Here is a 12668-nt window from a genome sequence, read left to right as displayed (position 1 = left end):
TGGCAGTTCATTAAAAAATTAAACACAGAAATAGCATATAATCCAGCAACTACATTTCTCAGTATAAACCAAAAGAACTGAAAGAGGGTCTCAAAGAAATATTTGTACATCCATATTCACAGCTGCATTATTCACAATAGCTAAAATGTGGAGGCAACCCAAGTGTCCGTGGATGGATGAATGGCTAAGCAAAATGTGGCATATCCATAAAATAGAATATTCCTCAGCCTTAAAAAGGAAGTAAATTCTGCAGTATGCTACAATATGGATGAACCTTGAGGATGTTATGCTAAGTAAGCCAATCACAAAGAATAAATACTGGAGGCCAAGGTGGGCAGATCACTTGAGGCCAGACGTTCGAGACTAGCCTGGCCAACATGGCGAAACCCCATTTCTACTAAAAATACAAAAACTAGCCAGGTGTAGTAGGTAGGGCATGCACCTGTAGTTCCAGCTACTCAGGAGGCTGAGGCACAAGACATGCTTGAACCTGGGAGGTAGAGGCTGCAGTGAGCTGAGATCATGCCACTGCACCCCAGCCAGGGTGATAGAGTGAGACTCTGTCTCAAAAAAAAAAGAAAGGCAAATACTCTATGATTCCACTTACATGAGGTACTTAGAGGTAGTCAAAATCATAGAAATAGGAAGTAGAATGGTAGCTGCCATGGGCTAGGAGGAGGGGGATGTTAGTATTTAATGGTAATAGAGTTTCAGTTTCACAAGATGAAGGTTATAGAGATGGAGGGTGGTAATGGTTGCACAACATTATAAATGTGCTTAATACCACTGAACTGTCACTTGACCCAAATTTTCTTCTCATTACCCTAATGGAATTCCCCAAATATTCTCTAAACAAATAATCAGCGGTACTCCAGAAAGCAACACACCCCACATTATTGTATTGGAAGCCCCCACTCTAATCAGAAGCACCCAAAATCCACTTGAGAGAAAATACAGAAAAGTAGAAGGAAGGCCAAAAGTGAATGGAAATGCCTATATACATTGTACTGGAGGTCCTGGCCAGGGCAATGAGACAATTTTTTTTTTTTTTTAAAGAGCTGGGCATGGTGGCTCATGCCTGTAATCACAGCATTTTGAGAGGGCAAGGTTGGGGGTATCACTTCTGTCCAGGAGTTCCAGACCAGGCCTGGGCAATACAGTGAGATCCTTTCTCTCTCTATATAAAAAAAGTCCAGGTGTGGTGGTGCATGCCTGTAGTCTCAGCTACTTGGGAGGCTTAGGTAGGAGGATCACCTGAGCCTGGGGAGGTCGAGGTTACAGTGAGCAGTGATCGAGCCACTGCACTCCAGCCTGGACAACAAAGTAAGACCCTGGTCTAAAAAAAAAAAAAAGAAAAAAAAAGAAATTAGCCGGGCATGGTGGCACATGCCTGTAGTCCTAGTTACTTAGTTACTTGGGAGCCTGAGGTGGGAAGACTGCTTGAGCCCAGGAGTTTGGGGCTACAGTGAGCTGTGACCACACAACTGCACACTAGCCTGGGTGACAGAGTGAGACTGTCTCAAAAAATAAAATTAATGTAATTTAATTTTTAAAAAGAATAAAGATTAAGAAGGAAGATATAATACTGTTTTTATTTGCAGGCAATATGATGATAAGGTCCTAAACGAATCTATAATTTAAAAGGTCACAGCGCATAATGCCAAAATACAAAAATCAATTGTATTTCTATATACAAGCAATAAACAATTGAAAATAGAAAAAATACCAGTTACAATATCATTAAAAATATTTACCTAGGAATAAATTTATCAAGACATGTTCAAAATTTCTACATTGGGCTGGGTGTGGTGGCTCATGCCTGTTATCCCAGCACTTTAGGAGACCGAAGTGGGAGGACAGCTTGAGCCCTGGAGTTTGAAACTAGCCTGAGCAACACAGTGAGACATCTCTACTAAAATAAAAATCTAAAAAATTAGCTGTGCATGGTAGCATGTGCCTGTAGTCCCATCTACTCGAGAGGCTGATGTGGAGATCACTTGAGCCCAGGAGGTTGAGGCTGCAGTGAGCCTTGATCACACCACTGCACTCCAGCCTGGACGACAGAGCAAGGCTGTCTCAAGAAAAAAAAAATCATCACTGAAAATTACAAAATTCAGTTGAGAGAAATTAAGCGAAACTTAAATAAATAGATACACAATTATGTGTTACTTAATGACAGTGATATGTTCTGAGAAATCCGGTATGTTCTGAGAAATGCATTGTTAGGTGATTTCGTTGTGTGAACATCATAGAATGTACTTACACAAACCTAGATAGTATAGCCTACTACATACCTAGGCTATATGGTATAGCCTATTGCTCCTAGGCAACAAACCTGTATGTTATTATATACCATAGGTAATTGTAACACAATGGTAAGTATTTGTGTATTTAAACATATCTAAACATAGAAAAGGTACAGTAAAAATACGGTATTACAATCTTATGGGACCACATATGTGGCCAGTCATTGACCAAAAATCGTTATGTGGCACATGACTATATATACCATGTTCAAGGATCAAAAGATTCAATATTAAGATGTCAAATCTGAGCTGGGTGAGGTCACTCATGTGTGTAATCCCAGCACTTTGGGAGGCCAAGGTGGGTAGGTCACTTGAACCTGGGAGCCCAAGACCAGCCTGGCCAACATGGTGAAACCCTGTCTCTATAAACTACAAAAATTAGCCAGGTGTGGTGGCACACACCTGTAATCCCAGCTACTCAGGAGGCTGAGGCACGAGAATCAGTTGAACCTGAGAGGTGGAGGCTGCAGTGAGGTGGTGCGGTGAGGAGGTGCAGTGGAGGTGGAGATTGCACCACTGCACTCAGCCTGGGTGAGAGAGCAAGACTCTGTCTCAAAAAGAATACAAAACAAAGACAAAACCATAGAAGAACATCTACACAAAGGTCAGATGGGCAGAGATTTCTTTGGCCGGACACAAAAAGCAATAACCATAAAAGAAAAAATCAGTAATTTGGATTTCATCATCATTAAAAACTTTTCTTCAAGAGACACCATTAAATAAAAAGCCACAGACTGGTGGAAAATATTCACAACACATATCTCACAAAAGACTTGCATCTGGACTATATTAAGAATTCCTATAATCAATAATGGAAAGGCAAACAACTCAATTAAAAAATAGACAAATGCTTTGAACAGACACTTCATGAACATATATAAATGGCCAATAAACACATGAAAAGGTGTTCAGCATCATTACCATCAGGGAAATGTAAATTAAAACCACAATGAGATACCACTACATACATACCTACTAGAATGGTTAAAATTAAAAAGACTGATAACACCAAGTGTTGATGAAGACGTGAAGCAAACGCAACTCTTACAAACTGTTGATGAAAGTATAAAATGGTACAATCACTTTAGAAAACTGCTAGTTTCCAATAAAGTAAACCTTACAGCCTATAGAATATTTTCACAAAAAGACCTGCAGAACAATGCTCATAATAGCTGTATGCATGATAGCCAAAAATTAGAAACAACCCAAATAACTGTCAATAGGAGGATAGATAAATAAATAGTAGTATATTCATTCAATGGAATACTACTCAGCATGAAAAGGAACAGATTAGTTATACTTTCAATAACATGAATGAATCTGAAAAATATGTTGAACAAAAGAAGCCAGAACAAAATTGTATGTTTCCATTTATATGAAGTTTATAAGCAAATAAAATTAATACGTAGTGATAGAAACAGAAGAGTGGTTGACTCAGAAGATCGGAGACTTACTAGAAAGAAGCACAAAGGAACTTTCAGGGGTGATGGAATTGTTCTAGATTTGGATAATGGTAATCTAGGTGTATATTTAGTATCTGTGCATTTTACTGTGTATAAATTATTCCTCAATAAAAGGGGTAGGAAAGCCATGTACATATTTGCATTAATTTTTTGTTTTATAGTACAAAAGTCGGTTGAAAATAACACATCCGTTTAATCACCAGAAATAACAGAAGAAAGTTTGTCTCCCATTTCAAGTAATATGGCAACATCACAACGATTGAATTTTTTCCAAAGAAAAACAATTTTAGAACAATCTACAGTGGATCTTTCTCAGCTCATGGGCCACAAACCATCGGGGAGACTATGTTCTCATATCTATGTGCTCCTTAGTTTCTTAACCAAAGGTTAACTAAAAGTTCAAATATTACATGGGAGGTCTATGAATTTTTGAACGTTCCTTTGTGCTTCTTTCTAGTCAATCCTCACCTGCAGAGTCAACTGCTCCTCTGATTTATACATTAACATTGCTTGTTCATGAACTTCATATGAATGGAATCTTTTGAAGTACATTTAGAGTATATCTTTTTTTTTTTTTTGAGATGGGATCTCACTCTGTTGCCCAGGCTGGAGTGCAGTGGCATGATCTCGGCTCACTGCAACCTCCACCTCCTGGGTTCAAGCGATTCTCCTGCCTCAGCCTCCCCAGTAGCTAGGATTACAGATGTGCACCACCATGCCCAGCTAATTTTTGTCTTTTTAGTAGAGACAGGGTCTTACCACGTTGACCAGGCTGGTCTCAAACTCCTGACCTCAAGTGATCCACCTGCCTCGGCCTCCCAAAGGGATTACAGGCATAAGCCACTGTGCCTGGCCTAGAGTATGTCTTTTTTTTCTTTTTTAATAAAAATGTGCTATTACTCAAAAACATTGGAAACCAGTGACTATGACAAATTAATGTCTAAATCTTTACTAGTAACCAAATCAAAGAGCAACTGAAGAGTACATGGGTAACAAAGTATGTGATGTAAAAATATATTAGAAATAAAGTTTTGTAAACTATAATGCACTGGGGGCCAGGCGTGATGGCTCACGCCTGTAATCCCAGCACTTTGGAAGGCCGAGGAGTGTGGATCACCTGAGGTCAGGAGTTCAAGACTAGCCTGGCCAACATCCATCCCATCTATACTAAAAATACAAAATTAGCCAGGCACGGTGGCGTATGCCTGTAATCCCAGCTACTTGGGAGGCTGAGGCAGGAGAATTGCTTGAACTCGGGAGGTGGAGGTTGCAGTGAATTGAGATCACACTACTGCACTCCAGCCTAGGTGACAGAGCGAGGCTCTGTCTCAAAAAAAAGACTATAATGCACTGGGAAAACATAAGATATCATCTATCTTCAATAAACAAGAAGAGTCAAAAAATTGCTTTTCACCTTAAGTTTTGGATATATGTAGCGCAAAGAATCTGCAGTTCCCATGTCAGCATCATCAGGAATACACACAATATCTGGCTTCATTTTCATCTTGAATTCTGCACATAGAGCCTTTTGAACATCCCTGGTTGTAACCACAATGACTTCTATAGGACAAAAGAAAAAAAGAAAGAAAAACAAAAACTTACTCATATAGACAGTGGTTCCACTATTTCAATTAGATTTGGTCTATTTCTAGGTGTAATAACAACTGCTAATATTATTGTGCCTTTTCAATATATTTTACCTGCATTCCCCCAATAAATTCTTTTTTTTTTTTTTTTTTTTTTTTTACAGACAGGGTCTCACTCTGCCACTCAGGCTGGAGTGCAGTGGCACTGTCGCAGTTCACAGCAGCCTCAACCTCCCAAGATCAGGCAATCCTCCCACCTCAGCCTCCCAAGTAGCTGAGACTACAGGCATGTGCCACCATGCTTGGCTAATTTTTGTATTTTCTGTAGAGATGAGGTTTCGCTCTGTTGCCCAGGCTGGTCTCCAACTCCTGGGCTCAAAGGATCCGCCAGCCTTGGCCTCCCCAAGTGTTGTGATTACAGACGTGAACCACTGCATCTGGCCTCCCCCCAATTAATTCTTAGAACAATCTCATCTTACAAATGAGGAATCTTGGATTAAAAGACATGCTGGCTGGGCGCAGTGGCTCATGCCTGTAAATCCCAGCACTTTGGGAGGCCGAGGCAGGCGGATCACTTGAGCCCTGGAGTTCAAGACCAGCCTGGGCAACATGGCAAAACCTTGTCTCTATAAAAAAAACTCCAAAAAACCAGAGGTTTAGGTGGGAGGATTGCTTGAGTCTGGGAGGTGGAGGTTGCAGTGGGCCAAGATCACCCCACTGCACTCCAGCCTGGGTAACAGAGTGAGTCTGTCTCAAAACAAACAAACAAACAAACAAAAAAAAACCTCAGGTCTATATGAATGGTGCCCACACTTTAATATATTATATGCCACTTTTCCTTGATATGAAGAATTCAGAAGAACATTCATCAAAAATACAAATGGGAAGAAATACAAAAAACACTCTGGGAAGCCAAGGCAGGCAGATAACTTCAGCCCAGGAACTCAAGACCAGCCTGGGTAACGTGGCGAAACCCTGTCTCTGCCAAAAAAAAAAAAAAAAAGAAGGAAAGAAAAATTATCCAGGTGTGGTGGCGTGCATGTAGTTGCAGCTACTCAGGAGGCTAAGATGGGAGGATTGTTTGAGCCCAGGAGGCAGAGGTTGCAATGAGCTGAAATCATGCCACTGTACTCCAGCCTTGGACGACAGAGCAAGACTCTGTCTCTAAAAAACAAAAAAACCAAAGGGGGCCATGCGTAGTGGCTCACACCTGTAATTCCAACACTTTGGAAGGCCGAGACAGGCAGATCACTTGAGGTCAGAAGTTCAAGACCAGCCTGGACAACATGGCGAAACCCTGTCTCTATTAAAAATACAAAAAAATTAGCCGGGAGTGGTGGTACACGCCTGTAGTCCCAGGTACTCGGGAGACTGAAGCAGGAGAATTGCTTAAACCTGGGAGGTGGAGGTTGCAGTGAGCTGAGATCACACCACTGTACTCCAGCCTGGGCGACAGGGTGAGACTCCAACATTTTAAATCTTCATTCAATACAAAGAGAGAGCTATTAAGCTACCACCCTTCCTATTGGAGGCAACTCTAATAATGGAATGAACACTGGATCACAAGACTGGGCCTCAGGCTTTGGCACCCTGATTTATTACATCTAAATATAGGACACCTCAAACTCAATGTGACCAAAGCTGAACTCATTATTTTAATGAAAATAAAATTCATTAAAACCTTTTCCTGGCCAGGCATGGTGGCTCATGCCTGTAATCCCAGCACTTTGGGAGGCCGAGCTGGGCAGATCACGAGGTCCTGAGATCGAGACCATTCTAGCTAACATGGTGAAACCCTGTCTCTACTAAAAATACAAAAACTTAGCCAGGCATGGTGGCAAATGCCTGTAGTCCCAGCTACACAGGAAGCTGAGGCAGGAGAATCACTTGAACCCGGGAGAGGTTGAACCCTGGCGGAGGTTGTAGTGAGCCAGGATCGTGCCACTGCACTCCAGTCTGGGTGGCAGAGTGAGACTCTGTCTCAAAAAAAAAAACCTGTTCCTTGTCTCCTATTCCTTTTCCTACTTAATGGCATAACTATCTACCTAGCTACCCAAGCAAAAAGTAGAGAGGATCACTAGACTTTAAAGTTCTGGAAGTCAGGGCCTGAGCTGTCTTTTCAATTCTGTACCTCCGTGTTTAATATATAACCTGGTACTTACATCAAAACAAAATTTAAAACATATATATATTACGTATCAGATAATACAAATATTACCTGGTACATAATAGATTCTCAGTAAGTACTGACTATGAGGCATTTAAGAGTCTCAATCTGCTCTTTCTGATATCCTTACAGAGTTCGTCTTGGATCATTGTGGACATCAGCTCCATAACAACAACACTTAGTGCTATCCTCTCAACCTTTTTCACACAGCAATAGAGTATTCCTACATTCCTTAAAGAAGGCAGTCTTCAGCCAACGAGTTCTAGTCACCCTCTCTCATTCTCATAACGCTGACAAATCATGGGGATCAAATCTCCTAAAAGTTTTATGAGTTCACAGCTCACTTTGTCATAGCTCACCTTCAAATCCAACACGCTCAAGCAGGTTCAATGGGTACCAAATTAAAGGTTTGTTCCCAACTGGAAGCAGAGGTTTGGGAATGCTGGAAGTTAGGTCTGTCATCCGAGATCCTCCACCTACTGCCATCACTACTGCTTGAAATTCCATTTTTACAAACTGCAAGTACAGAAAAAACAATTAACAGAAAAAAACCAATGTAACAAAAATCAAAGCACACACACTACTAGCCTATTTTTATTTAGGTTACTGATACCCACTATGTCGAATGCATAATTCCTAACTCTAGCAATCACAGTAAGAAAAGCTTAGCTGCAGATAAACATTATGTCTACCAATATGTATTCTCAGTTCTATCCTTGGTAAAAGTGGGAGGATAGGAATGCAGGGGCCTTGCCCTTGAGTTATTCACAATTAAGTGGAGAAGACAAATTCAGTAAATCACAATATATGTCATTAGTGCCACAGCAGAAAAATATCCAAGATACAGTGGGCATACAATAAAAGGAACACCTAGTTTTCATTGAAAACACAGAGAAGTTTTTATAGGAAGTGATGCTTGAGCTGACTCTGAAGAAGTAAGAGTTTACCAAGTGGACTTCTGATGTGTGAATTTTTATTCTTTGAAAATATTAGGCTGGGTGAGGTGGCTCATATCTGTAATCCCAGCACTTTGGGAGGCTGAGGTGTGTGGATCACATGAGCTCAGGAGTTCAAGACCAGCCTGGGCAACATGGCGAGACCCCATCTCTACCAAAAATACAAAAAATTAGCCAGGCGTGGTGGCTTGTGCCTATGGTTCCAGCTACTTGGGAAGCTGAAGTGGGAGGATCATTTGAGCCTGGGAGGCAGGTGTTGCAGTGAGCCGAGATTGAGATTGGACCACTGCACTCCAACCTGTGTGACAGAGTGACATCCTGTCTCAAAAAAAAAAAAAGAGAGAAAAAAGAAAATATTAAAAGATGTCTGACTAGAATTAACAGCAGAAACACAAGCATGTTAGGCTTCTGAAAAGTATGAAATGACTTAAGACTCCTCCAATAATTCAGCCATCGGCTAATCTTATTCCTCCAATTTTTAAAGATATCACTATAAACACAAACGTAGGCTTGTATCTGAACCTAGATTTACAGAACACAATTATAAAAACAAACCAAACTGTTAATTCCTTTTTTCAAACTCAAGGTAATAAACAAACCTATTTGACTTTGAAAAGAATCTCTTTACAGAAACTACCACAGAACAGAGGCACAGTAGAAGGTCATAAATCTTTATTTATGTATTTATTTTTGGAGATGGAATTTCACTCTTGTTGCCAGGCTGGAGTGCAATGGCGTGATCTCGGCTCACTGCAACCTCCACCTCCCAAGTTCAAGCGATTCTCCTGCCTCAGCCTCCCGAGTAGCTGGGATCACAGGCATGGGCCACCATGCCTGGCTAATTTTGTAATTTTAGTAGAGATGGGGTTTCACCATGTTGGCCAGGCTGGTCCCAAACTCCTGACCTCAGGTGATCCACCGGAGTCGGCCTCCCAAAGTGCTGGGATTACAGGTGTGAGCCACCGTGCCCATCCTATTTATTTATTGTTTATTTAGAGACAGAGTCTTGCTCCATTGCCCAGTCTGGAAGTGCAGTGGTAAGATCATGGCTCACTGCAGCCTCAACCTCCTGCACTAAAGCAATCCTCCTGCCCCAACCTCTGGAGCAGCTGGGACTACAGGTGGGTACCACCATGCCTGGCTTTTTTTTTTTTTTTGAGACGGAGTTTCTCTCTTGTTGCCCAGGCTGAAGTGCAGTGGCACGATCTCAGCTCACCACAACCCCTGCCTCCCAGGTTCAAGCGATTCTCCTGCCTCAGCCTCCCAAAGAGCTGGGATTATAGGCATGCACCACCATGCCCAGCTGCCCAGCTAATTTTGTATTTTTAAGTAGAGACAGGGTTTCTCCACATTGGTCAGGCTGGTCTCGAACTCCCAACCTCAGGTGATCTGCCCACCTTGGCCTCCCAAAGTGCTGGGATTACAGGTATGAGCCACTGCACCTGGCCGCCTGGCTAATTCTTTTAATTAATTTTTTATAGAGATGGGGTTTCACTATGCTGCCCAGGCTGGTCTCAAACTCCTGGCCTCAAGCCTCCTGCCTGGGCCTCCCAAAGTGCTGAGATTAGAGGCATGAGCCACTGCACCTGACAGATCTTTACTGATTTAAACTGAAAGTACTTTCTCTTACAATGATGTAATTTTAAAAACAAATGTGTTAAAATGTAACGTTCAGAAGAAACAATCTATTCAACATCAAATTGCCAAATAATGTTGCAACTTTACTATAATTACTATTACTCCTGGGCCCAGCACATCAACATCTAAAGTGCAGCACTTAACACCTACTATACCCAAGGCACAAAGTGAAGGCTCCTGCATAACATTCACAATGTAAAGATATGGTCATGTAGATTCTAGCAAGCATTGCCTCAGAGTGTAATTTAATTTCATTTTGGTATTATATAACATCCACCACATCGAATGTTATTATGAAAAGAGCACTGGACCCTTAAGAGTCAAAAGATGAGCTGGACGTGGTGGCTCACGCCTGTAATCCCAGCACTTTGGGAGGCCCAGGCAGGCGGATCACCTGAGGTCAGGAGTTCAAGAGCAGCCTGGCCAACTTGGTGAAACTCTGTCTCTACTAAAAAAAAATTTTTTTTTTTTGAAACAGAGTTCTTGTTCCCCAGGTTGAGTGCAATGGCATGATCTTGGCTCACTGCAACCTCTGCCTCCCAGGTTCAAGCGATTCTCCTGCCTCAGCCTCCCAAGTTGCTGGGATTACAGGCATCCGCCACCACACCTGGCTAATTCTTTGGATTTTTAGTAGAGACAGGGTTTCGCCATATTGGCCAGGCTGGTCTTGAACTCCTAACCTTAGGTGATCCACCTGCCTTGGCCTCCTAAAGTGCTGGGATTTCAGGCGTGAGCCACTGCGCCCGGCTTCTACCAAAAATATTTTTAAAAGTAGCCAGGCATGGTGTCAGGCGCCCGTAATCCCAGCTACTCAGGTGGCTGAGGCAGGAGAATCACATGAACCCGGGAGGCAGCGGCTGCAGTGAGCTGAGAGCACACCACTCGCACTTCAGCCTGGGCGACAGAGTGAGACTCTGTCTCAAAAAAAATAAAATAAAATAAAAAAGAGCCAAAAGATGGCCAGGCACAGTGGCTCATGCTCCCAGCACTTTGGGAGGCCAAGATGAGAGGATCACTTGAGCCTAGGAATTCTAGAACAGCCTGGGCAACATGGTGAGACCCCATCTCTATAAAAAATTAGCCAGGTATGGTGGCGCATGCCTGTAGTCCCAGATACTCGGGAGGCTGAGGTGGGAGAATCACCTGAGCCTGGGAGGTTAAGGCTGCACACCACTGCACTCCAGCCTGGGCAACAGAGTGAGACCCTGTCCCAAAAAAAAAAAGTCAAAAGATGAGTTTGAGTCATGATTCTGACACTCATAGGTGGTGTGATCAGGGGCCTGACATTTAAAACTCTCAGTGTCCTCAGCTTCTAGAAGGAAGCCTGCTGGTTAGGTTCACAGACCATAGAGCCAGAATGCCTAGGTTTGAATTCTAGCTCTACTATTTATTATTAGCTGTGTGAACTAGGCCAAACTACATAAATTTTCTATGCCTCAATTTTTGCATTTTATGATGGGGATAATTATAGTTCACTTCACAGAGTTGTTGTTAAGATTAAATTTGTTATTCTACGTAAAGCAGACAAAATAATGTCCATCTTATGAGAAGCACTATATTTGTATTTGCTTTACTAGACAGAGACTAGATTATGGAAAGCCTTCGTACTAATTGAGCCATGCTGCTTCATAATTCTGGTCTGTGCACTGCTACTGTTGCTTCCTAGTCTGCCTTTCTCCTGTGTCTAGTAATCACCTATTAAACTTTGAAGACAGCTCAAGAATCCTCTTGCCTACAAAGCCATTCCTAACCGTTCCCACCCCTCCAGAAGTGACTCCTTTTCCCAAAGTGCTTCCATTCTGCCATGTGCAGATTCTCTTAGCCTTTACAGGGTTTCATTGCACGTATGTGTTTAAATGTCTACTTAAGTGTAACATTAATGTCTCTTAAATGTCTACATAAGAGTGTAAGAGTGACTTTCTTGGACTGTGTGTGCATCATCACTGTATTCCCAGTCAGACGCCAGAAATCAAAGTGGAATGAGGACCTGTGAACTTCACAACTGTATGAGTCAAACTCAAACATGTGCATAAGGGCATTAGAACCCAGGTCACTAGGAACTGAGGTTCCAGCTCTCAAGGAGGCCCTGGGTGAAGAAAGGCAACCTAGGAAGCATGAACAGTAATCATGAACATAACTAATCATGCTACCAGGCAGACTGTCAAATGCTCATGTCACTGCCACGACTATGGCTGACGGGAATCATGGCAACGAGTCTCGCTGCCTCCCAAGCTTTGGAGAGGGTGTTCACCGCATTTCAGACTTGCCTGCATCATAGCACTCATGCCTTTTCCAGTTGTAAATAGATAAGAAAACTATATCAGAATTGGTCTGTCATTCCACGTGTGCTGCCTGAAGGCAGAGACCTCACTGCTCCTCCCTGTATTTCACTACCCTGCATCCAAACAACTAAAGGCAGGCTGAACAAATGAATGAAGGGCTGAGGCTGAAAGAGTGCAGGCACAGTGCTAAAGGCGTCTGGTACCGGTCTGGTGCTTGCTCACTCGCTGTGACTTTAAGCAGAACCTCCCCTCCCCGAAACTTCGTTTCTT

The 12668-nt window shown here is 42.4% G+C and overlaps 1 protein-coding gene across 3 annotated transcripts in view; it reads right to left on the bottom strand.

The window, feature by feature from the left end:
• Nucleotides 1-12668, bottom strand: part of EIF2B3 (eukaryotic translation initiation factor 2B subunit gamma) — a 135855-nt gene that overhangs the window by 122606 nt on the left and 581 nt on the right. For 2 of the 3 annotated variants that reach the window (XM_034963599.3, XM_034963618.2), the window contains exons 2-3: nt 7882-8038; nt 5184-5329 (exon numbers count right to left, since the gene is read on the bottom strand). In XM_034963599.3, the coding sequence (XP_034819490.1) occupies nt 5184-5329; nt 7882-8029 (294 nt within the window). In that variant the 5' untranslated portion in view covers nt 8030-8038. The remainder of the gene's footprint in view (nt 1-5183; nt 5330-7881; nt 8039-12668) is intronic. The other variant, XM_034963624.2, reaches the window with a different exon arrangement.

This window comes from Pan paniscus, chromosome 1, assembly GCF_029289425.2.
Source record: "Pan paniscus chromosome 1, NHGRI_mPanPan1-v2.0_pri, whole genome shotgun sequence".
Lineage (NCBI taxonomy): Eukaryota > Metazoa > Chordata > Mammalia > Primates > Hominidae > Pan > Pan paniscus.
This window is presented reverse-complemented; position numbering and strand designations above follow the sequence as displayed.